Source organism: Bufo gargarizans, chromosome 1 (assembly GCF_014858855.1).
Source record: "Bufo gargarizans isolate SCDJY-AF-19 chromosome 1, ASM1485885v1, whole genome shotgun sequence".
NCBI classification, from domain to species: Eukaryota; Metazoa; Chordata; class Amphibia; order Anura; family Bufonidae; genus Bufo; species Bufo gargarizans.
The window spans coordinates 172,335,756-172,362,618 of NC_058080.1; the positions used below are offsets into that span (position 1 = coordinate 172,335,756).

Consider the following 26,863-nt stretch of genomic DNA (forward strand, 5'->3'; position numbering starts at 1 on the left):
GTCTTTTGCCAAGATATTTCTCTCACCCAGCATGGGTATATGTAAAATGACACCCCAAAACACATTCCCCAACTTCTCCTGAGTACGGCGATACCACATGTGTGACACTTTTTTGCTGCCAAGGTGGGCAAAGGGGCGCATATTCCAAAGTGCACCTTTCGGATTTCACCGGTCATTTCTTACACATTTTGATTGCAAAGTTCTTCTCACACATTTGGGCTCCTAAATTGCCAGGGCAGTATAACTACCCCACAAGTGACCCCATTTTGGAAAGAAGACACCCCAAGGTATTCTGTGAGGGGCATGGTGAGTTCCTAGAATTTTTTATTTTTTGTCGCAAGTTAGTGCAATATGAGACTTTGTAAGAAAAAAATAAAATAAAAAAATCATCATCATTTTCCGCTAACTTGTGACAAAAAATAAAAAGTTCTATGAACTCACTATGCCCATCAGCGAATACCTTAGGGTGTCTACTTTCCGAAATGGGGTCATTTGTGGGGGTTTTCTACTGTCTGGGCATTGTAGAACCTCAGGAAACATGACAGGTGCTCAGAAAATCAGAGCCGTTTCAAAAAGCGGAAATTCACATTTTTGTACCATAGTTTGTAAATGCTATAACTTTTACCCAAACCATTTTTTTTTTTGCCCAAACATTTTTTTTTTTATCAAAGACATGTAGAACTATAAATTTAGCGAAAAATTTATATATGGATGTCGTTTTTTTTGCAAAATTTCACAGCTGAAAGTGAAAAATGTCATTTTTTTGCAAAAAAATCGTTACATTTTGATTAATAACAAAAAAAGTAAAAATGTCAGCAGCAATAAAATACCACCAAATGAAAGCTCTATTAGTGAGAAGAAAAGGAGGTAAAATTCATTTGGGTGGTAAGTTGCATGACCGAGCGACAAACGGTGAAAGGAGTGTAGTGCCGAAGTGTAAAAAGTGGCCTGGTCATGAAGGGGGTTTCACCTAGCGGGGCTGAGGTGGTTAAGGTAGAATTTAGTTTATAAAATTGTAAATCATAGGTGTATAAAAAAAATGGTTCTAAATCAGTGGCATTAGGGTTGTTTGGGCCACAATGCGTAATGTTATTACATATACCGAAGGGATGTAGGATAGGTGGTCCCAGATGAGTGGCGTCAAAGTTATTTGCACCACAATCCGCAGTTGTCCTATATAGACCACAAGTTCTTATATGTTAAAAAGTTAGTACTAGTACAGGTGATCAGTCTGTCTAGTAATTAAAAATACTTATAACATCCACCTTAGAGTGGGCCTGTGTGTGCCCCGCTATGACCTAGGTATCCAGATATCAAAGATAAAATGCACTGTAACCGCAGCCTGAAAACAAAATATATCAGGTGGTGTTGCAGTTCCTTGTTGTGTCCGGGTGGATGGAGACAGTCTGATATATATTAAAGCTGGAACAGTCTTACCCCATCGGATATATGTCCAGGTGGAAGATATATACTGGCGGTGGTCTGGTCCTGGGTAGCGTTGGTGCGCACGTCGACTTGCTCCGCTGCTCTTGTCTGTAATGGTATCTCCTCCTTTCGGTATCTCTGGTAGCGTCCCACGTGGTGTATAGGATGGCGTCTCGCGTTGCTCAGGGAGAATCTACGGTGTCTCTAGTTGCGTCCCACGTGGTGCGAAGGATAGCGTCTCACGTGACTCTGGGCGTATCTCCGTCACTGCGGTCAGCTGACTGGACACGTCACCTATTGTAACCAGCTCTGTTGGTAGCTTTTGCAGGCTTTCTTCATAGAATAAATTATAGCTGTAAAACCATATATGGGTCAAGCTACTGTCTGAATAGGAACCAAACGCGTTTCGGTGCACTCTTGCACCTTCATCAGTGGCAGACAGTTTTCCTAATCACCATCCTATTAATAGGGGAGGGATCTGTAGGGTTTCTTGGATGTTAGTAAAGGCCGGAGTGGATCCATTTTTTTCTATATAGGATTCACATATGATTAGCTTAATGGCTATGGCTGTTCAGTACCCGGAATGTGTCTCCTTTATAGTGGGTTACATATGAATGAGTTTAAAGGGGACAATGAGAAATATAGAAACGATGCAGAGATGGGAACCGTTAAGGCCCAATATAAATAGTCGTAGCATGTTGTGCCTGTGTATAGGGGTAGGTGAGGATAATACTCACTAGAATGTGTATAGACATATTTTCTCAATTCTGGTGTAAGAAAGCTCTCGCGCATGCACAATATTCATTTCGGGCAGGGCTCCGTTGCGTAAGTATTGTGAAGCGGATATTTGAGAACATTCCAGCACGTAGTGGCGTGAGGGGGAGGGGACATGCACTAAACTATCTGATTGGTCTAACAAATAAAGGGCGAGTGCGCGATTTCGAACGAGATTACAAGCAGTGAGGGCAGAAAATCGGCTGTCAATCAAAGTTTAGGGGGGCGGGAAATAGGCTATGATGGTGTAAGGGGAAGGAATAAATTATGCAAATGAGCCTAACGACGGGAAAGGTTTATAGGGCGAAAAAATGGGAAGGGTTAGTCCCAAGAAGATTATGGATCGATCTCTAGGAACTATTAGGGTAACCAAGAATTAAGGTACATTCGGTTTTATATGACAGAACATGGTGACAGGTTCCCTTTAAAACCAGAATACCTCTAACTTCTCAGGGATTGCCACATAGTTACTGAAGTAGCAGGAAAGGTAAAGTGGAAGGTTGTTTTTTCTGTTTTAAGATTTTATTGTTTTGAGAGATTATTGGCACTATGCATGTTTGTAATCCCTCATCTCCACAAAAAGATCTAGCTCTATCTGTGTGGTTGAGGTTGTGTATCCCCGCACATTGCTCAGACTGTACTGTGTGAGTCATTTGAGGTTAGATTATCAATAAAGTCAACGCAAATGGGAACAGGGCAAATATACATACTACAGACAGTATCTGTATGTGCATCATAACTGGTGGCATCATGTTCAATACATATTTTATCACTCTAGATCTACAAATCCAAGAGGTAGATGGTAATAGAAACAAAGAGTCAAGCGGCAATGGAAGACAATCGCCTTCTCTTTTTGACATGATGATCTCAGATGTAAAAGAAAAGTCTCTGCACAAAGACACCAAAGATGCATTTGTAAGGAAGAGTCCAGGAAATCAATCCTTTGTCGAAAAAAAAGATGACAATGAGATAGACGAACAGCATGGGCAGGTGTGGTACTGTTTTTAATTTAGTTGTTTGCAGTCAAGATCTGGTGGTGCCAAGTTTTAGGAGATTTTGTTTCTTATCTGCCATCCTATTGTGTACATTATTGTCTACATTATGACTTAGGTTCTTCACCTAAACTTTTTTTTTTTTTTTTTTAAAGCATAAATAAGTATTACAGAATATAGAAATGAATGGCATGGTTTGATGTCTGCCATTTTACCTTTGTCTACTGTCAGGACCATGCTAATCCAACTGTGGGCCTGAAGGGCCTTTCGGGCAGACCCCACAGCATGGCCAGATCTGCAGAGGTAATCATACTTTCCTGATACCTGCCACTGGGTCCTGAGTCTTTCGATCACCCACCGCAGCAGCATATCTCGGATCTCTCCACCCTAACATCTGGTTTGACGTTGGTCACTGCAACCAATGACTGGCTGCAGCGTTGACATGTGACCCATGCACCGGGTACATGTCGCCGTTGCAGCCAATCACTAGCTGCAGAAGCCAGGTGTTGATGTGGGGAAACCAGAGATCTGCAGCTGGGGTGCGAAGGAACCAGAACCCAGAGATCTGCAGCTGGGGTGCGAAGGAACCAGAACCCAGAGATCTGCAGCTGGGGTGCGAAGGAACCAGAACCCAGAGATCTGCAGCTGGGGTGCGAAGGAGCCAGAACCCAGAGATCTGCAGCTGGGGTGCGAAGGAGCCAGAACCCAGAGATCTGCAGCTGGGGTGCGAAGGAGCCAGAACCCAGAGATCTGCAGCTGGGGTGCGAAGGAACCAGAACCCAGAGATCTGCAGCTGGGGTGCGAAGGAGCCAGAACCCAGAGATCTGCAGCTGGGGTGCGAAGGAGCCAGAACCCAGAGATCTGCAGCTGGGGTGCGAAGGAGCCAGAACCCAGAGATCTGCAGCTGGGGTGCGAAGGAGCCAGAACCCAAAAGCAGAGATTGGGTAAGTATAATTCCCTCCACAATTCCAGCCAGGCTGAGGGGTCTGCTAAAAGGCCCCTGGGGGTGAACAACCCCTAAGTCCTAAGAAGGACCTGTCACCGCAAAATGCAATGTGCAGGCAGCATGTTATAGAGCAGGAGGAGCTGAGCAGATTGATGTATAGTCCTGTAGGAAAATATTCAGTAAAACTTATAATTTATACATTTCTAGTTACCGACAGCTATCTATGTATTTGTGTGTATACAGATAGCTGTCAGTCAGTGATAACATCTCCGTGTCCCAAGAGCTGTTCACAGGGGTGGTCTTAAAGGGAAAGTGTGATCAGAAAATTACCTATTGTTTAAATTGCATTTTTCCTTTCAACATATCTTTAAATAATTTTTGGTGATGTTGTTTCTAATTCCATGTCCATTTAAAAATATGGCCGTATTTATCAAGGTCCTCCTACACTGCTTATTGTGACACATCCAGATGTGTCAGAGAACACTGGGAAGTGTTTTATTAAAGGCTATAGACAACCTTGGGGGTATTTTCTTTTCTTTTATCGTTGCTTTCTACTCATTTAGGGCAAAAAATATTTATTTCTATTGTTTTTATTTTAATTTTTTACAGGTTTTTCCTCTTTAGCTTTCACTTTCAGTGCATCTGCAAATTGTTACTACCCACTTCTCTCTCTCTAATGGCTCAATCTGTAGCCATTATCTGTACTTTTCTAACAGCTCATAAACACTCGTTATAGCTAAAGTCTTATCAGGTTGTTAAGAACTTAGCCTAAATGAGTGTTTATGAGCTGTCAGGATTTCAGATATAAGGGGTACAGATAAAGCAGGTATCTAATGATTCACTGTGAAGCAGACAGCAACAGTCTGCAGATGCACTGAAACTGAAAGCTGTAGATGAAATTTAAAAAATCTTTAATGCTACTTTCCCACTTGCGGCAGGACGGTTTCGACAGGCTGTTCACCCTGTTGGATCCATCCTTCCGCCATTTCGCCGTACCGCCGCTCCGTCCACATTGACTATAGTGGGGACGGGGCGGAGCTCCGGCGCAGTACGGCAGTTCGCGGTGAGAGGCCGCCGGACTAAAAAGTCAATGGGGACGGAGCGGCGGCAAAGCGAAATAGCGGAAGGACGGATCCGACAGGGTGAACCGCCTGTTGGATCCGTCCTGCCACAAGTGTGAAAGTACCCTAATAAGAACAGTTGAAAAATTATTTTTAGCCCAAAACGAGTAGAATGCAATATAAAAAATTCAATTACTTTAGTTCATTCTGACTTTTAATTCTGTTCTATTTTATTCAGCTGGATCATCAAAAGAACTTAAAAGAAACATTGGAGCTAGGTAGATCTCATTCAAACAGGTAATTGGATTATTCAGATCCTTTCACTTTTTTCACATTTTGTTATGTTGCGACCTTGTACTATAATAAAAATTAAATCAGGTTTTATCCACCAATCTGCTCTCAATAACCCATAACGAGAAAGTGAAAACAGAATTTTAGAAGTGTTTTCATATATATTAACCCCTTAAGGACCCTGGGATTTTCCATTTTTGCGTTTTCGTTTTTCACTCCCCGCATTCCCATAGTCCTAACTTTGTTATTTTTCCATTCACATAGCCTTATGAGGGCTTATTTTTTGCGGGACAAGTTGTACTTTCTAATGGCACCATGTACGGTTGCATACCATGTAGTAGGGAGCAGGAAAAGAATTCCAAATGGAGTAGAATTTGGAAAAAATGCAATTCTGATAAAGGTTTTTATTTTTTACACTGTACACTATGCGGTAAAATTGACCTGTTATCTTCATTCTGCAGGTCAGTACGGTTCCAACGATACAACACTTGTATAATTTTTCTTGCTTTTTAATACTGAAATTTTTTTTTTACCTTTGAGGGAAAAATTTTTTTTTTTTCATAACCATATTCTGACCCCTATAACTTTTTTGTAGCTATGTGTATGGGGCTGTGTGAGGGCTCATTGTTTTGCGGAACGATCTGTTCTTTTCCGTGTTACCAATTTTAAGTGTGTGCGACTTTTTGATCACTTTTTATAAAAAAATTATTGGGTAGTTGAAGTAACAAAAAATAGCAAATTGGCTGTTTTAAGTTTTTTTCCCGCTACGCCATTTGCGTATGCGATTAATATTGTTATATTTTAATAGTATGGGCATTTTCGCATGCGGCAATGCCCATGAGTTTTAGATAAATTAGTTGATAACACCCAGCTATCAGATGTTATCTGTGGGAGCAGCTGGTAGTAAGTGTTGAATTTCCCAGCAGCACAGGTTAAATGAAGTATTACACAATGCCCATTGAAATCAATGGCCTGTGTGCGTAATACAGTGGATGATAAGTAGTCCATCGTTACATACTCAAAACCTAAATCAATCACAGTACGACTCTACATTAAGCATTCCTTTCAGTAAATTCTTGGAAATGGATTTGTTGCTTGTATTATTTTCCTCTGAAGCCATATAAAACATGTATTTTTTTTCTACTTTATTGAAAAAGGCTTATTAAAAAAAGAATATTTCTGCTTTTATCTAATTATATTCTGCTTGACAAATTCATCTTGACCTATAGAGACATTTTTTTCCTCTCCTAGTTGCTGCTTTCTTGACAGGAGCTTGTCTTCAAATGTCTTTTTTTTGTTCCTGCTCCATCTCTGTCCCCACCAGCAAGTTATGATGAATATTTAGTTTCAATAATTTACAACATATGCCCCATCCGCCATTATTACTCCAAAGTCTTTAGAGCTGGAGAACCTAGAAGGCAGTGCCTTAAACCCTTGGCCTAAATCCTGGCAAGGTCAATCGGCTGTAGTCCTTAGTTTTTTAATGGTGAGATGCAGAATCATTGAATCTTGGGTACAAGCGTGTGCTTCCATAGGCCTTTACCTCTGGCGTAGTTCATAACCACATTGTATATAGTGTGGGGTTTTGCTCTGGTAGACAGGCTAGCGGACGCAGTATAGAGGCAATCACAAAGTCTTTAACTTAAATAGTTTGGTGTTTATTCACACATAAGGAAAAACAAAATGACCATTCACAGTCTTGGTGTTTGTTCACACCATGCAATGTCCATAGAACAAAATATTCACCTGGTTAGCAGTTTTCCACCCGCAGTCCACAGCAGGCTTTAGGGGCCTGTTTCCCAGCATGCGGCTCTCAGCCCTTTAACACGGCACAAATTCACAGGTCCCAGAACACAGAGACTCCCCAGCTTCTCTGTCAGATGGAGGAAAAACCACACCCAGCTGAGATTGCTGGCTGGGTTTTATATAGACCAAAAAAGACCTGGCTTGGAGTGTGGGGAGAAGCCACCCACCCAGCACTTTGGCTACTCCCAGTAAAAGCCGGCCCGGATCGGCTTTACAGCCATACTAACAACAAAACAGTGTCAGTCAGCAGTAGCTGCCGCTGCCACTTAAAACTACCTGCTCTTACCTCACCGAGGCCAGGAATCTCGGTAACACACACCTTCCATAAATGACGGACCCTTGCTCCTTCCTACATACCTCCCCCCTTTGTTCAACCCTGAGGGGGTGAACACCTGCCAGAAAGTGTACCCGGGACAGGACATCTGCATTTCCCTGTAACCTGCATGCTCTATGTTCCTCGGAAAACTTGAAGTTTTGTAAAGATAAGTACTATCTGGTGACCCGAGCATTACTCTCTTTGGCCTAGCTCATCCACTTGAGAGGGGAGTGATCGGTCACCAGATGGAACTTTCTCCCCAACAGATAAAAGCAGAGAGACTCAAGTGCCTACTTGATGGCCAGGCACTCTCTCTCCACAATACTGTACCTGGTATCGGCTGGGGTAAGTTGCAGCTCAGGAAAACAACAGGATGTTCCTCCTCATTGATGTCCTGAGAGAGTACAGCTCTGAGGCCTACTTTAGAGGCATCGGTCTGTACCACAAACTTCCTCCTGAAGTCAGGCGTCACTAATACCGGGGACCCACACAGGGCAGACTTCAAAGCGGAGAAAACCTTTTCCGTCTGCTCATTCCACTGAACCGTCACTGACTTGTGTCCCTTCAAAAGGCCTGTCAATGGTGCGGCGACTGTAGCAAAATTGGGGACAGACCTCATATAGTACCCCACCATACCCAGGAACGACTTTACTTGCTGAGTAGTGACAGGTCGGGGCCAATTCCTAATTGCCTCAATTTTGTTCACCTGAGGTTTAATAATTCCGCGCCCAATCACATATCCCAGGTACTTTGTCTCTTCTAACCACTTTTTTGGGTTAGCGGTTAAGCCAGCCTTCCTAAGGGAGTCAACTACAGCCTGTACTTTAAGTAGGTGACTTTCCCAGTCGGTGCTATGGACAACTATAGCGTCCAGATACGCCGAAGCGTACCGACGATGTGGACAGAGTACAATGTCCATTATCCTTTGAAACGTGTCCAGGAGCGCCATGTAGACCAATGGGTAATACCTTGTACTGATACAGTGATGAAAGCCGTTTTTTCCTTAGCAGCCTCCGTCAAGGGTACCTGCCAGTACCCTTTGGTGAGGTCCAACACAGAAAAATACCGGGCTTGGCCCAACTTCTCAATAAGCTCATCCACTCGGGGCATGGGATATGCGTCAAACTTGGACACCTCCTTCAGTTTGCGGAAGTCGTTACAGAACCGCAATGTCCCGTCCGGCTTGGGTATTAAGACTATCAGACTGGCCCATTTTCTTTTTAAGGGTGTCCTTGATGACACCTAGCTGGAGCATTAGCTGCACTTCCTCCACAATGGCTTGTCGCCGAGCCTCGGGTACCCAGTATGGTTTTAAACTGACTTTTGCCTGAGGCTCAGTGATAATGTCATGTCGGACTATAAAAGTACATCCAGGGAGGTCCAAAAACACATCTGTGTTCCGACTAATGAACTCCCTGGCTTCCTGAACCTGTTTAGAGGAGAGGCTGTCAGCCATTTTCACTGTGGAAGCCGCTTCCCTTGATTCAGACAGAGGGGCCGAAACCGCTTCCCCTAGGAACCCTGGTCGTGGGCTGTCTTCCGTACAGGTTTCCCTATCTTTCCAGGGTTTGAGCAGATTCACATAGTCTTGTCACAGATGTAGTAGGGGAGAACACCAAAAGACAATCAAGAAGGAAGAGGAAAGACACTAGGTCTCACTGCTAGGGAAGGAAAAGGGTCACCACCTATAAAACCCTGCTCCTGGCCCTAACTCCTATATGTATGGGCAGCTCTCGATGGTAGAGATACCCATACACGGGAACCTAGAAAACCCTGGTGACCCTCAGATGCCCTAAAGATCATGACAGGGCAGAGACCACCCGTTTCTTCCCTGGTGAAGGAACTAGCGTCTCACTGAGGCTTAGTAAACAACCATGAAGGGGGGGAATACAAAACACGACAAGCGGAACACTTAACTTCAGAGGATGAAGGATGAACAGGACATCAACAGGAACCACACTCCAACTCTTCCAAGACCAAATGAAGCTATCCCAAGCAAGGAGTGATGGGAAAAGTGAGACTAAATAGGGCGAGGTAAAGGTCACATGATCCACACCTGAACAGGAGGTGTGGACATACCAGCAACACACAGACAAAGTGAAACCAAAAGAGGCTGTCAGATCACTATTGCATTGATAATCTTTCAGACCTTCTGAGACCTGTCACAAATGAGACAGGTACACCTGCTCCGGCTTTCGCCTCCCTGGCTGGTGTACCTTGTAATCTATCTCTCCAATTTTTCAAGCACCTCGTAGGGCTCCTGCCACCTAGCTAGGAACTTACTGTCTACGGTTGCTACCAGAATCAATACCTGATCACCCGGGTTAAAGGTCTGGACCCGAGCCTGCCCATTATAGATCCTACTCTGGGCTCGCTGCGCTGTCTCCATATGCTCCCTAACCAGAGGCAAAACTGTTTCCATCCGTCTTTGCATCTGGGTGGCGTACTCAACATCACTTCTGTGCAGTGTGTGGGTTGTTGTTCCCACACCTCTTTGGCCACGTCCAACAGACCGCGAGGGTGTCTGCCATATAGCAGTTCAACGGGCGAGAACCCAGTAGAGGCCTAGGGCACCTCTCGCACTGCGAACATGAGATAGGGTAGAAGAAGGTACCAGTCCCTCCCATCCTTAGACACCACTCTCTTTAACATATTTTGTAGTGTTTGATTAAACCTCTCTACCAGGCCATCTGTTTGCAGATGATACATGGACATCCGTAGCTGTTTTATGTGGAGTAACTTACAGAGTTCCCTCATGACCTTGGACATAAACAGGGTCCTTTGGTCAGCCAGAACCTCCTTAGGCAGACCCACTCGAGAAAACATCTCCATTAACTCCTTAGCTATGAGTTTGGCTGATGTATGCCACAGTGGCACCTCCTCCAGGTACCGAGTGGCGTAGTCGAGGACAACCAAGATGTGTTGGTGTCCTCTAGCGGACTTCGGTACTGGGCCTACAAGATCCATAGCGATTTGCTCGAACGGGACATCGATAATCGAGAGGGGTACCAGGGGACTACGGAAATGTGGATGGGCGCTAGTTATCTGGCAGGTTGGGCAAGACTTACAATATTATTCTACCTCTCTGAACACACTGTGCCAGTAAAACTGCTGTAGAATCCGTATTCTGACTCCGATTGTTGTAATAGTGATTTATCCCTAGTGAGACCTCTATGCCTAGTCTATATAAGCAGATATAATTACTGCAGACAATCCTTATCAGATAGCTTGAACTCACCAACACCGAGTTTATCCATGTAAGTTGCTTTATTCTGTAAGCCAGATAACAGAGTACAGCAGAACAGATGGATTGTGCGGTCAAAAGATGATGCTTTCATAAACGTACATGAGAATACATGTGTACCTGTACATATGCTGGAGCAGTATGAATATACAGGAAGTGATGTACACAGAAGAAGGGGTGGAGCAATGAAAGGAAATTAATCACAGATATCAATAGATTCACCTCGCAGCTGGTTTACTCGAAACAACATCTCTTGATGAACCACAAAACAGGGAAACACCCCCTCTGCCCCCGGTTGTTGTGGTTCCCCATCTATAATTAATATATTTTCCCAGGCTCGGGATAGGGTTGGGTCCCGATATTGTGCAGTACAAAAATTATCCCTGGAGACGTTGAGGTCGGCTAGCTCCGGACCTGGCGGCAAGTCCTCCATGTCTCCCACCATCACACTTAGCGGGGTTGTCTCCCCCTCTTCCACCGAAGTGGCGGTCACCCCTACTGCTGGCCCTTCGGACTCAGGTTCCCAGGGTTCTGGTTTCCCCCCTGAGCCGGGCCACTCTGCTAGGGTCACATCTGTCTCACGGGTATCGGTAACTTTCGGATCCGGCCATAGTGCCGGGAAACCGGGGTAGTCTCTCCCAATTATTAGTTCATACGGTAATTTTGTTGCAACTGCCACCTCATGAGTGCACCTGCCGGCCACGGTTGATATAGAGACCAGGGCGGTGGGATAGTCATTTAAGTCCCCATCAATGCACACAACACCAACCCTTCGGCCAGTATACTCGACGGGCCGCACCAGGGCAGCTCTTACCAGGGACACCAGGCTCCCTGAATCCATCAGTGCCACCGCCAGAGTGTCCCCCACTTCCACCTGGCACAGGTGGCTATTGTCTACAGTTTCGGAGGTACCTGTGGCACACAGCTTCCTGGCATATAATGAGTGGCGGTAACCATAGTTGGTATTCATGGGTTCACCCCGATGGGGACAGTCGGCCCTTATGTGTCCAGGCTCTTGACACCGCCAGCAAACCACCGGGGCTGGGTCTGCAGGGGATGCGTCCGGGCTGGTGTGGCTGGCACCGGCCGCCCGGTCTGGGATGGAGATTTCCGGGGTTTGATGGGCCCCCTCCCGAAAGAACCCACCTGAGAATTTCTGATGGCCTCGTAACACTCCACCAGGTCGACCATCTCTAGGGCATCTCTATGCCAGGAGACACCTGGCCGATCCAGTGCTGGAGAGGGTACGGAAAAGCCCTCCAAAACACATCCGCCAACAGACGGTCCAGCATAGCAGTCGGAGTCAATATGTCAGGCTGCAGCCATTTCTGCAACCGGTGTAGCAGGTCATAATATTGTGGTGTGGCGGGTTCAGCCGAGTTAAATTCCCACTGGTGCACCTGCTGAGCCCGGACCAATACATTCACGCCCAGTCTCGCCAGGATCTCTCCTTTTACGGTCGGGTAGTCGGCCGCTTGGTCATCAGATAGATCAAAAAACACTTGCTAGGGCCCAGACGCCAGGAACGGAGCAACGTCCTTAGCCCTCTAGTCTCGGGGTAACTTCTACCTCACAGCCACCTTTTCTAACATCGCCATATAGGTCTCGACGTCATCCGAGGGGGACATCTTAGGGATCGCCATTCGGTCAGCTTTTCCGGACATTGTGGACGTTCTAGGATGCTCTGGCTGCTTGCAACACCATGACATGTTGTGATAGCAGCTGTTTAGTTTGCTGCTGCTGCTTATTAGCCTCCCGCTGCTGCAAGTTAGCCTCCCTGAGGGCTTTCACGGCCACCTCCATTTTGTCAGGGGACACGGGTCGTAACCTTTCTGGCTTAATATAGGAGATGCACTTGTGCCCGGGAAAAACAAAAAACCTTCAGGTCTGCCTGTCACCGCCAGCTCTGTGAGAAGATCTGGCAGACGTTCTTCTCTACCTGTTGTATGATGTTCTTTGTTTTGGTTTCACTTTCTATCTCCTTTCCTTCTCACAGCTGTCACCTATTTGCACTGATTGTCTCCCTTTATATTCCCTCCCATACTGCCTCACTTTGTGGTTTATACTTCTTCCTGAATTGTCTTCACTGCTGGAGGCTGCTTCTCCTGATTCCTCAGATAAGTCTGTTTCCTTTATTTGTGTTTTCTTGCTGGCTTGATTGTAGGTGACCCTGACTCCGTCCGTATTAAGTGCAGGGAGCCGGTGGTCGTGTCCCCTCACTATTGTAGGGTTTTCAGGTGTCACATAGTATAAGGTACGAGGGCATGCAATTGTCTATCATAAAGATCTTTGCATAGGCATAGCAGTCAGGGAGAGCTCTAGGGGTTTTTATAGGGCTCACCCATATGCTCCTTAGTTTGGGATCAAGCCAGTCGGATGTTTATTTATAAGTTCCAGCTTTCTGCAACACCATCCGTGACACTGCCTCACTGCATTTGGCCGCATCCGACACCAATTGTGGGGTTTTGCTCTGGTAGACAGGCTAGCGGACGCAGTATAGAGGCAATCACAAAGTCTTTAACTTAAACAGTTTGTGTTTATTCACACATAAGAAAAAACAAAATGACCGTCCAGGGTCTTGGTCTTTGTTCACACCATGCAATGTCCATAGAACAAAATCTCCACCTGGTTAGCAGTTTTCCACCCGCAGTCCACAGCAGGCTTTAGGGGCCTGTTTCCCGGCATGCGGCTCTCGGCCCTTTAACACGGCACAAATTCATAGGTCCCAAAACACAGAGACTCCCTAGTTTTTCTGTCAGATGGAGGAAAAACCACACCCAGCTGAGACTACTGGCTGGGTTTTATATAGACCAAAAAAGACCCGGCCTGGAGCGTGGGGAGAAGCCACCTACCCAGCGCTTTGGCTACTCCCAGTAAGAGCCAGCTTGGATCGGCTTTACAGCCATACTAACAACAAAACAGTGTCAATCAGCATTAGCTGCCGCTGACACTTAAAACTACCGACTCTTACCTCACCGAGGCCAGGAATCTCGGTGACACATACCTTCCATAAATGACTGCCCCGTGCGCCTTCCTACAATACTCATAGCTAAAGAATTGGCTTCTGCAGATGGTGTTTGATTTGACTGTTCCCTTGTCTAAATCTGACCAGCTGTAACATTTACATTTTGGCAGAGTTAGGCCTCATGCACACGACAGCCCTTAAAGGGGTATTCTCATCTCAATGATCACAGTTTATTATGTTAATAGGGTGCCAATGATCATTTTTGTAAATATATTGTATAAGCAAATGCCCACCCTTCTTGATCAAATTCACTGTTGTCCTGGTCTCCCATAGTTACGGCCACAGCTGCCCGACGATTCCATGGGCCGCGCCTGCGCAGATGAACCATATCCATTCAGTGGCCGGCCTCTCAATTCATTCATGAACGAGCACATCCTCGTACAGAGCCGCGCATGCTCTGTTTGCAGGGCAGACTTCAGAGACTCTGTAAGGACCTAGGTCACGTGGGTTGGCAGCCGGAGCGCTCTGTTATCACAGGCACCGGCCGAATGTTTACACAGTAGGAAGGTCACTCTGCAGCACTGAGAGGGGAGAGTGGATGTAACTACTGGGGAGGGGCTGAGAATTGTATGTATTGGGGGGGATTCTGTGTGGGACTGTATGCTGGGGGGAGGGGGCTGTGTGAGATTATATACTGGGGGGGCTGCTGTGTGAGATTATATACTGGGGGGCTGCTGTGTGAGATGATATACTGGGGGGGCTGCTGTGTGAGATGATATACTGGGGGGGCTGCTGTGTGAGATGATATACTGGGGGCGGCTGCTGTGTGAGATTATATACTGGGGGGGCTGCTGTGTCAGATTATATACGGGGGGGCTGCTGTGTGAGATTATATACTGGGGGGGGCTGCTGTGTGAGATGATATACTGGGGGGAGGCTGCTGTGTATGCACCCTTACCCATAGTAAACTAACTACACAGATTGGATGCACAGAAATCCAGCATTTTATTAATATGCAAATAAGGGTCCATTTACACATCCGCAACGTGTTTTACGGATCCGCAAAACGCGGACAGTGGCAACGTGCGTTCCGCATTTTGCGGACTGCACATTGCCGGCACTAATAGAATATGCCTGTTCTTGTCCACAATTGCGGACAAGAATAGGACATGATCTATTTTTTTCGGGAACGGAATTGCGGACATGGAAATTCCATGTCCGGGCAGCACATCCTGCCCCATAGAAATGAATGGGTCCGCAATTTTGTTCCGCAAGACGCGGAACAAATTGCGGACGTGTGAATGGACCCTAAGGCCTCATGCACACGACTGTGCCGTTTTTTGCAGTCCGCAAACCGCGGATCCGCAAAAAACGGAAGCCGCCCGTGTTGCCTTTCCCAATTTGCGGAACGGAAGGGGCACCCGCAATATAAATGCATATTCTTGTCCACAAAGTGGAGTGCTGTCCTCATCTTTTGTGGCATCATTGAAGTGAATGGGTCGCATCCGCAGCTCGGATGTGGACCAAAACAACAGCTGTGTGCATGAGGCCTAAATCTCAGCATACAATCCCACACACAACTCCCCCCCCCCCCCTTCAGTATAATTCCACAAGACACCACCCCTTCATACAATCTCACACAGCAGGGCCCCCCTACAATACCACACATTTTAGCACCCCAGAAGGAGTTCAGAAAAGACAGATATAGCAGAGCTGTATTTGAAGTGATTCAAACTCAATGCTGGTTGTAGAGATGAAGACAGATGTATCAGAGCTGTATTTGAAGTGATTCAAACTCAGTGCTGGTTGTAAAGATGAAGACAGATGTAGCAGGGCTGTATTTGAAGTGATTCAAACTCAGTGCTGGTAGTAGAGATGAAGACAGATGTAGCAGAGCTGTATTTGAAGTGATTCAAACTCAGTGCTGGTTGTAGAGAGGAAGACAGATGTAGCAGAGCTGTGATTGAAGTGATTAAAACTCAGTGCTGTTAGTAGAGATGAAGACAGATGTAGCAGGGCTGTATTTGAAGTGATTCAAACTCAGTGCTGGTTGTAGAGAGGAAGACAGATGTAGCAGAGCTGTATAAGAAGCGGTTCAGAGACGACAGATGTAGCAGAGCTGTATTTGAAGTGATTCAAACTCAGTGCTGGTTGTAGAGAGGAAGACAGATGTAGCAGAGCTGTATAAGAAGCGGTTCAGAGACGACAGATGTAGCAGAACTGTATTTGAAGTGATTCAAACTCAGTGCTGGTAGTAGAGATGAAGACAGATGTAGCAGAGCTGTATTTGAAGTGATTCAAACTCAGTGCTGGTAGTAGAGATGAAGACAGATGTAGCAGAGCTGTATTTGAAGTGATTCAAACTCAGTGCTGGTTGTAGAGATGAAGACAGATGTAGCAGAGCTGTATTTGAAGTGATTCAAACTCAGTGCTGGTTGTGGAGATAAAGACAGCTGTAGCAGAGCTGCATTTGAAGTGATTCAAACTCAGTGCTGGTAGTAGAGAGGAAGACAGATGTAGCAGAGCTGTATAAGAAGCGGTTTAGAGAAGACAGATATAGGAGAGCTGTATTTGAAGTGATTCAAACTCAGTGCTGGTAGTAGAGAGGAAGACAATTCCACAATTTGCAGACCCATTCACTTTCAATGGGGCTGGAACGGATGCGAATCCGCATTTCTGGGATCCGCATCAGTTTCTTCGGGATCCGTTTTTTCGGGATCCGCAATTCCGTTACTGAAAAAAATATAACATGTCCTATTCTTGTCCGCAATTGCGGACCAGAAAAGGCATTTTCTATTATAGTGTCTGTGATGTGCGGTCCGCAAATTGCGGATCGCACATTGCAGGTGTCCGTGTTTTGTGCATCTGCAATTTACGGATCCGCAAAACACTTACGGATGTGTGAATGGACACTAATAGAAAATGCCTTTTCTGGTCCGCAATTGCGGACAAGAATAGGACATGTTCTATTTTTTTTACAGGAACGGAATAGCGGATCCCGAAAAAACGGATCCCGAAAAAACAGATGCTGATCCCAGAAACGCGGATTCAAATCCGTTCCAGCCCCATTGAAAGTGAATGGGTCTGAAAATTGCGGAACGAATGCGGACCCTTAGACTGCAGGACAGAACATGTTGCTGTACACTGAGCTCACTTAGCACAGCTCTCTGATGATTCCCTAGCAGGAAGGGGGGCCTAAGACACTGCAGGCTGCCAGACTGATGACTCATTCTCTTCACATGAACTAGCACGCAGGACTCAGCTCTCAGTGTGTTGTCATAAGGAGGTGTGACCGGCCTTCACTCTAGCTGCCTAAGCCCGCCCAGCCTTATCTGCAGAAAAGCAGGAAGTGAACAGCAGAGTGACTGCAGGGAAGGCTGAATAAGCAAGATGAGAATACCCCTTTAATAGAGCAGTCCTATCCTTGTCTGTGATATGGACAAGAATAGGATATGTTCTGTTTTTTCTGCGGGGCCACGGAATGCATATGCGGATGCGGACAGCAAGTATATTTTGCAGCCCTATTGAAGTGAATGGGTCCGTAAGCAGAGGATAGGTCATCGGTATAAAAGTCTTGGATAACCCCTTTATAAAAGTCATTTACAAAGGTAGCTGGAATTTTGTAATGTATTTCTTTTATCTTTATTGCTAACTTTGTTGTGGGCTGTCCGTACAACTCTTTTTTAATTTCCTATGATTAGGGCTGCAACGATTAATCGATGTAATCGATTATATTCGATAACTGGATTCGTTGTCGACGAATCCAGTTATCAAATAATCGCCGATTCGTTGCTATTCGGGCGGGCGGGCGGTCGCTGCATCTTTATTTTACCTTTTTACAATGACGCTCCTGTAACAGCCAGGCAGAGCGGACGGCGGCGTAACGTCACTCACTCACGTGACACGCCTGCTCCGCCTCCTTCATTCATGAAGTGGGCGGAGCAGGTGCGTCACGTGATTGAGTGACGTTACGCCGCCGTCCGCTCTGCCTGGCTGTTACAGGAGCGTCATTGTAAAAAGGTAAAATAAAGATGCAAGCATCGGGGCCGGGGCTGTTATGGGGAGGGGGGGAGGATCTGTCTATGGCACTGCTATGGGAAGGGGGGTCTGTGTATAGCACTGCTATGGGGAGGGGGGAGGATCTGTCTATGGCACTGCTATGGGGAGGGGGGTCTGTGTATAGCACTGCTATGGGGAGGAGGGGGGGGGGTCTGTGTATGGCACTGCTATGGGAAGGGGGATCTGTGCACTGTTATGAGGAAAGGGATCTGTGCACTGTTATGCCCATAACAGTGCACATATCCCCCTCTCCATAACTGCGCCACCCACAGATCCCCCTCTCCATAGCAGCGCCATCCACAGATCCCCCTCTCCATAACTGCGCCACCAACAGATCCCCCTCTCCATAACTGCACCACCCACAGATCCCCCTCTCCATAACAGCGCCATCCACAGATCCCCCTCTCCATAACAGCGCCACCAACAGATCCCCCTCTCCAAAACTGCACCACCCACAGATCCCCCTCTCCATAACTGCGCCACCCACAGATCCCCCTCTCCATAACTGCGCCACCCACAGATCCCCCTCTCCATAACTGCGCCACCCACAGATCCCCCTCTCCATAACTACGCCACCCACAGATCCCCCTCTCCATAACTACGCCACCCACAGATCCCCCTCTCCATAACTACGCCACCCACAGATCCCCCTCTCCATAACTACGCCACCCACAGATCCCCCTCTCCATAACTACGCCACCCACAGATCCCCCTCTCCATAACTACGCCACCCACAGATCCCCCTCTCCATAACTACGCCACCCACAGATCCCCCTCTCCATAACTACGCCGCCCACAGATCCCCCTCTCCATAACTACGCCGTCCACAGATCCCCCTCTCCATAACTGCGCCGTCCACAGATCCCCCATAATAGTGTCGTCCACAGATCCCCCATAATAGTGTCGTCCACAGATCCCCCATAATAGTGTCGTCCACAGATCCCCCATAATAGTGTCGTCCACAGATCCCCCATAATAGTGTCGTCCACAATTTGTTTTAATATGGCCTTTGAACATAATTTTTCAAGTAAGATCATATAAACCTCTCTGTTTTGTAATTTTGTCGTTTTTCCCGATTAATCGATTAATCGTAGAAATTAATCGGCAACTAATCGATTATTCAAATAATCGTTAGCTGCAGCCCTACCTATGATATTATGTCCATGGGCTGAGCGTTGTTAGGGGCAGTGATAGGGGAGTGTCTATGTAACTACCTGGGTGGGAGGAGCTATAAACTAGCTGGGTGTTAGGGGCAGTGATAGGGGAGTGTCTCTGTAGCTGGGTGGGAGGAGCTATAAACTAGCTTAACGTTGTTAGGGGCAGTGCAGGAGCTGTGACTGATATAGGAGAAGTGCATCATGGGTTTGGTTGGATTCAGCAACAGGAAGTGTTACATACAGGATGTAAGAAACCAGAATGATTTGTTTACATGAAGAAACCAGGTCAGGCGAGTCCAAATATAAAAAACAAAAAAGCCTGGTGAAGATGTGCATGAACATAACTGTTAAAAACTATAGTAGTCCCTGAAAACCCATTTAAGACTTTTCCTTGTACAGAATAATGTTAAGTACTGAAATGGTTACAATAACTTAACAAACTGTAAAATAAATGTACACGTCAACCTCAATTCCTATAAGATGTGAACGCAATGAAATATATATGAAAGCAGTCTCCTTGCACTCACAGCATCAAATATTCATTAGTTGCAGTTTTGCGTGCTGAAGGTTTTATCAGCTACATTTAAGTGAATAGATAATAAATATGCATTATGTAAGTGGTATATAGTGAACATCAGGAATTTGCTGTTATTTTTTATTTTGATTCTTTCCTATATTAATAACAGCTTTTACACCATGAGATGATTGAAATTGCTATGCATCATGGGAAACATTTAATAGGATTATAGAATATAGTCCTTCAGTTCCATTCAAATACAAGTCTTTCATATGTGTCATGATTGTGACTTTTTCCTTAACCAACATTCAAGTAGTCCTCCCCATTTCAGATTAATCTGACTGCTGGGTGCCCCACAATTACCTGTTATCCACAACGGAACCTCAAGGCAAATGTTTGGCTTCTAGAAAGAGACACTACATCCGAGACTGTGGGCACCGACACTCAGATCAGTGAACCCTTATCCACCATAAGTAGTTCAAGATGCCCTGTTAGGTCACATGAGATGGGGCTACTTTCACATCAGTGTTTAGAAGGCTGGCAGGCAGTTCTGGCAGAGGAACAGCCTGTCTGATTTCACCATATCAGGCATAGCAGGATAATGCCGGGAACCTCCTCATTGACCATAAAGGGATTTGACTAGGATCTGGCCTCTTTTTGGCATACATCCTCTGCTGAAACAGCCTGCCGGATTTCTACAATGTTGATGTGAATGTAGCTCAAGGTAGGCAAAACCTTTAACCCCTCAGTCACCACCCATACGTGTTTTTACAGCGGTCACTATGGGGCCTTAGGCTGGGCCACCGCTTTTTTTACGGCCCAGTCTAAGCGCTGCACATGTCCCCCATGCAGCGGGCCGCGGCCCTCACATGATCGCCGATCCGGGCTATTTAACACTTTACATGCTGCAGGCAGTGGGTCCGCCGCATGTAAAGTGCTTACAGATGGAGCTGACTCTCTCTGTCTCCCATCGGCACCCCGCAAATGCGATCGCGGGGTGCCGATGTATGTGACTGCTGGCTAGAGTCTATGAAGGTCCCAAGCCTGCTTTGATTAGTTTCCAGCAGGCTGCGCCTCTCTGGCGCAGCCTGCTGGTCAATGTCAGAATAGCACTGACATTAAAATATAAGGATAGTGCACTTCAGGGATAGTGCATTGCATTTTAAATGCAATCAAAATACTGTCTTGTGACACGTCTTGAGTTTGCCACGAGTACTTGGAGAGGACTACTTGCCAGCCTCTTACCATGTGATTACGGTCCCATGTTGAATGTACCTGTTTTATGTAATAGCTGCATAGTTATATAAGTTTATGTATTTTGCTGTCTTTTGCTACCATGTGGCTAATGGAGTCTTGCATCTGTCCTTGGAAGATAAGTGGATCACTTCTCAATGCTCTCCAGGACAAAAGACCATGAGTACAGCCAGGCCAAAGAGACTTTTACAAACTTTTGAAGCCCTGGTCTAATTCGTGCCATTTGGGGATGTTAAATGTCTATGTGTACTATAAAGGGTGGGATATTGTATATTTAAGTAGTGATGTCTGTCCCATTGTCTCCCCGTGTGTATTGGCGATTTCCCTCCTGAGAGATAATTGAATTACACCTCGGTTGTCTCCAGGACAGAAGACATTGTGTATGTTCCTGCCTGTGATAATTATGTTAACCATTGTGTGCCATAATTATATCACAGGCAGAGGGGAGGATTCTATGTGGGTTGTACCTTTGTGTTATGGGTTAATGTATATTTGTTGTGGGTGTCTCCCTTGCATGGGGGCAGGGCATAAAAGAAAGTGTAGTTCTGAATGCCTGTGTTGCTTCCAGTAAAGTCTTGTTCCAGCATTCAGCTTTGGCTCATGTATGGACTTATTTGCTCTGTGGATTTGGCTGTGCTATTTGAAGGGAAGAAGGGAATACTAGGCGGTGACACGGATGATACCGTCACATGTCTGTTATAGTCCCCTTGTAGGACTATTAAGTGGTAAAAAAAAGTTTAAAAAAACCTCATTTATTCAATTTAAAAAAATCCCATAAAAAAATTTACGCTTTTTTTCCCCATTGAAAATACACTTTCATCATGTAAATTATCCCCTACAGTGAACGCCATAAAAAAATGACATAATTGATAATTTATTCTATATTGCCACCGAAAAAAACATAATAACAAGTGATCAAAAGCGCCATTTACTCCAAAATGATACCAATGAAAAATACAATTTGTCCTGCAAAAAGCAAGCCCTCACACAACTCCATATAAAGAAAAATAAAAAAGTTATACCGTAGGTCTTGGGAAGCGGCAATGCAAAAAACATTTTTTTCTTTTTTTAAAAAGGGGTTTATTGCAAAAAAGTAGTAAAATGTAAAAAAAAACTATATGTATTTGGTATCACTGTAATCGTACTGACGCAGAAAATAGAGATATTATGTTATTTACACTGAAAAATGAACGCCGTAAAATTTATAACGTAAAAACGCAGTGGCTGTATTGCTTTTTATCCCATCTCCCTCCCAGAAAGAGTTAATAAAAGCTAATCAGAAATTTATGTGTACGCCATTAAAAACTACAACTTGTCCCGCAAAAAACAAGGCTTCATAACACTATATAGACTGAAAAATAAGAAAGTTATAGCTCTTGGAACGCAACAATGAAAAAAGGATGAAAAACGCTTGATCAGTAAGGCCCTAAACAGGCTAGTCACTAAGGGTTAAATTGCTTACCCGAAAGTGAATATTCATCTTGTAGACAGAAATATAGAGACCTCCATAACCTCAAAATGTCACTTTCCTGTATGGCACTTCAAGGTTATGTTCACACTTGTGTCATCGTTTTTGTTGCTTTTGATGTACAACACGTACCACCAGTGCTACTTGGCTTGAGATGTAGTACATCAGGTTCCATTATGGTGTCCATTGATTTGATAGGAAAAATTATGCTGCTTGCAGTCTGACAGAATCTGCGACATAGGCTCCAAATGGAGTCTTCTGCACATGTGAATTGAGCTTTATTTACAACCAGTGATGGCCAGTTTGCAGTGTTCGCCCGCAAACACATGCGAGCTGCCATCCTAACTCACAAGTCCGGCAAGGCACAGGTAAGTCCTTACCTGTGACTGTGCCGCGAGCCGGTCTGAAACAAATGCGGTCACCGGGATCAGGCATTTCCGAGAACAGCCGCCGGGGGCCTTCATCGGGCTGTTCTCGGAACTGCCTGCTCCCGCTGACCGCATTTGTTTCAGACCTGCTCGTGGCACAGGTAAGGGCTTACCTGTGCCTCGCCGGACTTGTGAGTTAGGATGGCAGCTTGCATGTGTTTGCGCGCGAACACTGCGAACTGGCCATCACTGCTTACAACATGACAGCGAAGTAGCACGGTCAAACAGTGCACTTAACAGGTGATTTCAGCTGCGTCCAAGAACAGTGGTGGACTCCTCCTATGCTGCTGTCCAGGTAATGGCAGGTTCACATCACCATTTATTTTTCTGTTCTGATCCATCAGAAGAACAGAAAAAAAAATCGGGTTTTGGATTTTAAGCATCTATTATGCATATTTGGCATCCATTTTAACCATTTCTATCTAAGATCCAATATTTTAGATGAAAAAATAAGTCCTGCATGTAGGACTTTTTTCCGTCTAAAATAATGTATCTGAGACAGAAATGTCTAAAACAAATGCAATATGTGCATAACTGACCATAACTAATGCTTAAAATGCAGGATCCGTTTTTTGTTTATTCTTCTAACGAATTTGAAGAATGGAAAAATAAATGATGATGTGAACCTGCCCTAAGTGACTCTCCGGAGCCCTGTCACACTGACCATAAGACGCATTTTTGAAGTTACAATTTAACCTGAAAGTATGCGATAAGTATGCCCTTCCAGAATAAAACATTTTTATTCATTTTTTATACATTTTTTTGTGGCGGTGAGCATTTGCAAAAGTGCCCTAGTGTTATTAAGATCTAGTTGTTAAGTTTGTTATTCTCATTTACAGATCTTTTTCTGCCCCACATACCAAGAAGTCTCCTAAACTCCACGCGCAAGTCTCTGCTAAGTCCCGCTATTTGGGAACACTAACAATACTGGACACATCTGTTAATAAGGACAGTGGTGATGTAGACGCGGCTGATATACTGCGTGCTACTGTTTATCAGGTAACCATTTTAGAAGGTATTTATCTAACTGGAACATTCCACTGATGTTCAGAGAGAACCTAATTAGGCCACTCAATAGCTCTGTTCTTCACAGTCTCCGCAAACAAAATTTCAATCAATTTCTTTTATCTTCCTAAGCAGGGTATTCTTTTTTTTTTTTTTTTTTTTTTTTAAGTCTGTTCTTTCTTGTAAATTCAGATGTTTTAAAATTCTGTTTCATTATTTATGTGGCATTCGGTAGGTAACGTATAGATGTTGCCTATAATTGGAGCATACATGTACTTTTCAGTAAAAGCCATTTGTTCAATGGGAAAACCTAAATGCGCTCAATTACCATAGCACATGACATGCTCAACTTTCATCATAGAGATAGACAGTTTGGATAAAAGATGCTCTATCAGTAAATGTCCCTTTACACAGGCCGACTTTCTTAGGCAGTTGTCAGGGACAAACTGTTGCATTCATTCCCTTTACAGGGGGTTCAGACCTGAGCGTTCTGAAACGAGCGCTCTGTATGCGCGATTGTACGGGCGTTTACAATCGCGCATACAGAGATAGGCGTGCACACATTGTCGCGCGTTCCCGAATATCTATGTGCGGGAACGCGCGACAAACGCCCCAAAAAAAGCTCAAGCACTTGTTTGAGCGTCGGGCGTTTTACAGCACGATCGTAAGCGCTGTAAAACGCCCAGGTGAGAACCATTCCCATAGGGAATCATTGGTTTCTCCGTGTTAATCATTTTACAGCGCGTAGGAACGCGCTGTAAAACGCTCAGGTCTGAACTTACCCTAAGTTCTTGAGCTTTTTTGGGGCGTTTTGTCGCGCATTCCCGTACATAGATATTCGGGAACGCGTGACAATGGGCGTTTGCTTGTCTCTGTATGCGCGATTGTAAACGCCGGTACAATCGCGCATACAGAGCGCTCCTTTCAGAACGCTCAGGTGTGAACCCAGGGTTAGGGTTAATGAGGAGCGGAGGTGAGAGCTGCATTTACAACTCCACTGTACAGGGACAAGCAACCTATGGGCCTCAAAATTTGTCTAGAATTCAAGGTAACAGATAATTCCATGAAAAAGAACAACCATTCTACCCCGGACCATACTTTTAACTGATCCTCTGCTGGCCCTGTGGTTATGGGTATTGATATTCTTAGTGATGTGATGAGTCCTCTTCATTTGGAGACCTGTCTATTTCTCGCTTCTTCCTTAAAAAGTAATAGAGCAAGCGATGGACCCCGTGATTGAAGAACTTCTTGATATCAAACACCATTAAAGCTTTCTCTGGGTGCCAGGAGCAGATCTTTCTTACTTTACACAATTCTGGAAGATCAGGAGAACCAGAACCCATACTAGCTACCCTGAAAAAATTTTTTAGGAACTTGCTGGGCCCAAACACTGCCTTGGACTTATAAGCAAAGGAAGAAAAGCCAGCTCACCTCAGATGTCCAATGTAGCTGTGCACGAGGCGGACCCAAGTCAGTCCGTGTAGTAGATTCAAATAGAAAAAGAGGCTTCAGCACCAAGCATGGACGTAAAAGAAATTCCCAATCTTTCTTCAGCAATATTCCATATGTACAGCAATCAGTGGCACAGGCTCCCGCTTAATCCAAGGCAATCAACGCGTTTCGAACACAAGTGTTCTTAGTCATGATCTAGGTGTCTTACATGGTGATCACTGAAATAGGGTCCAGTTCCCGCTATTCCGCCCCCAGGAGGAGTCCTGGAGAGGTGGGTTGGACGCAAAGACAATCAGAACCATGCAAGGCACCTGTACAAACATTTCTCCCGTGACATAAAACATATAAGTTTACTTTAAGCATACTAAACAATTAAACAATCTAAAATCATGTGGTTTTACCTATCAAAATGCACCAGGGATATTAGCCCAAGAGTGGTGGAACAAATATGTCACTGTCCACAAGGCAGGTTTAAGACAAATGAATGAACGTATACAAATATATAAATAGATATCGCTAGCAAATATAAGATATAAGGAGGCAAAGATATAAATATAAGGTATATAATGAGACGGAATGCAAAAAAAATGTAAAAATAAATGTAAAAATAAAAAATGCCAGGAAGTACACTAATACAACCCGATGAAACCCTGTAAGATTGGCAATATATATATGCTCATATTCCGTTGTATGGCTGTTTGTATCAATTCAGTTGAACCATATCAGGGTAGCCATGGTTCTAGACGAGTTGTGTTCCCATATACACCTGGCAATCGCCTGGTGTGAATTCATGTCCTAGTCTGCGCTTATTCAGCAATCAAAGGGTTATAGCCGGCATGGAGTTAATTAGTAGCGCTGCCTCGTAGTGTTTCTCTTATTTCTTGCTGCATGGAAGAATCCTTTTCGAGCGATCATCTTAGTATTCTCAAAGAGAATACAATGTCACTAAGATCCGAGATTTTGTAGGGGGAAAGAATACTAAGATGATCGCTCGAAAAGGATTCTTCCATGCAGCAAGAAATAAGAGAAACACTACGAGGCAGCGCTACTAATTAACTCCATGCCGGCTATAACCCTTTGATTGCTGAATAAGCGCAGACATGTAAGACACCTAGATCATGACTAAGAACACTTGTGTTCGAAACGCGTTGATTGCCTGGGATTAAGCGGGAGCCTGTGCCACTGATTGCTGTACATATGGAATATTGCTGAAGAAAGATTGGGAATTTCTTTTACGTCCATGCTTGGTGCTGAAGCCTCTTTTTCTATTTGAATCTTGGACTTATAACTCAAGCCTTAGCCTGACAACCGAACTAGAGACATAATGGGGGAGACTTTTGGGGGGGGGGGGGGGACTTAGTAGTCCACAGCAACTAATCAGATCGGTTGGAACTCTGAAAAATGAAAGGTGGAATCTTATTGGTTTCTTTGGGTAACTAAGCCAGTATTCCTTTGCACTGTTTTTGGTAAATCTCTCCTTAAGGGTTGTGGACCGCACATCGCCGGCACTCTCATAGAAAATGCCTAAGAATAGGACATGTTCTTTTTTCTGCGGAACAGAAGTGCGGATCCGCAAATGCGGATGTGGACAGCAACTTCCGCCCCATTAAAAATGAATAGGTCTGCACCTGTTCCTCAAAATTGCGGAACAGATGTGGATCCATTTTGCGGACGTGTGAATGGACCCTAATGTCATCTTATTC

General features: G+C 45.0%; 1 protein-coding gene across 2 annotated transcripts in view; it reads left to right on the plus strand.

The window, feature by feature from the left end:
* Positions 1-26,863, plus strand: part of MAP9 (microtubule associated protein 9) — a 134,489-nt gene that overhangs the window by 70,758 nt on the left and 36,868 nt on the right. For both annotated transcript variants that reach the window (XM_044299082.1, XM_044299143.1), the window contains 3 exons: positions 2,978-3,189; positions 5,437-5,495; positions 23,543-23,702. In XM_044299082.1, the coding sequence (XP_044155017.1) occupies positions 2,978-3,189; positions 5,437-5,495; positions 23,543-23,702 (431 nt within the window). The remainder of the gene's footprint in view (positions 1-2,977; positions 3,190-5,436; positions 5,496-23,542; positions 23,703-26,863) is intronic.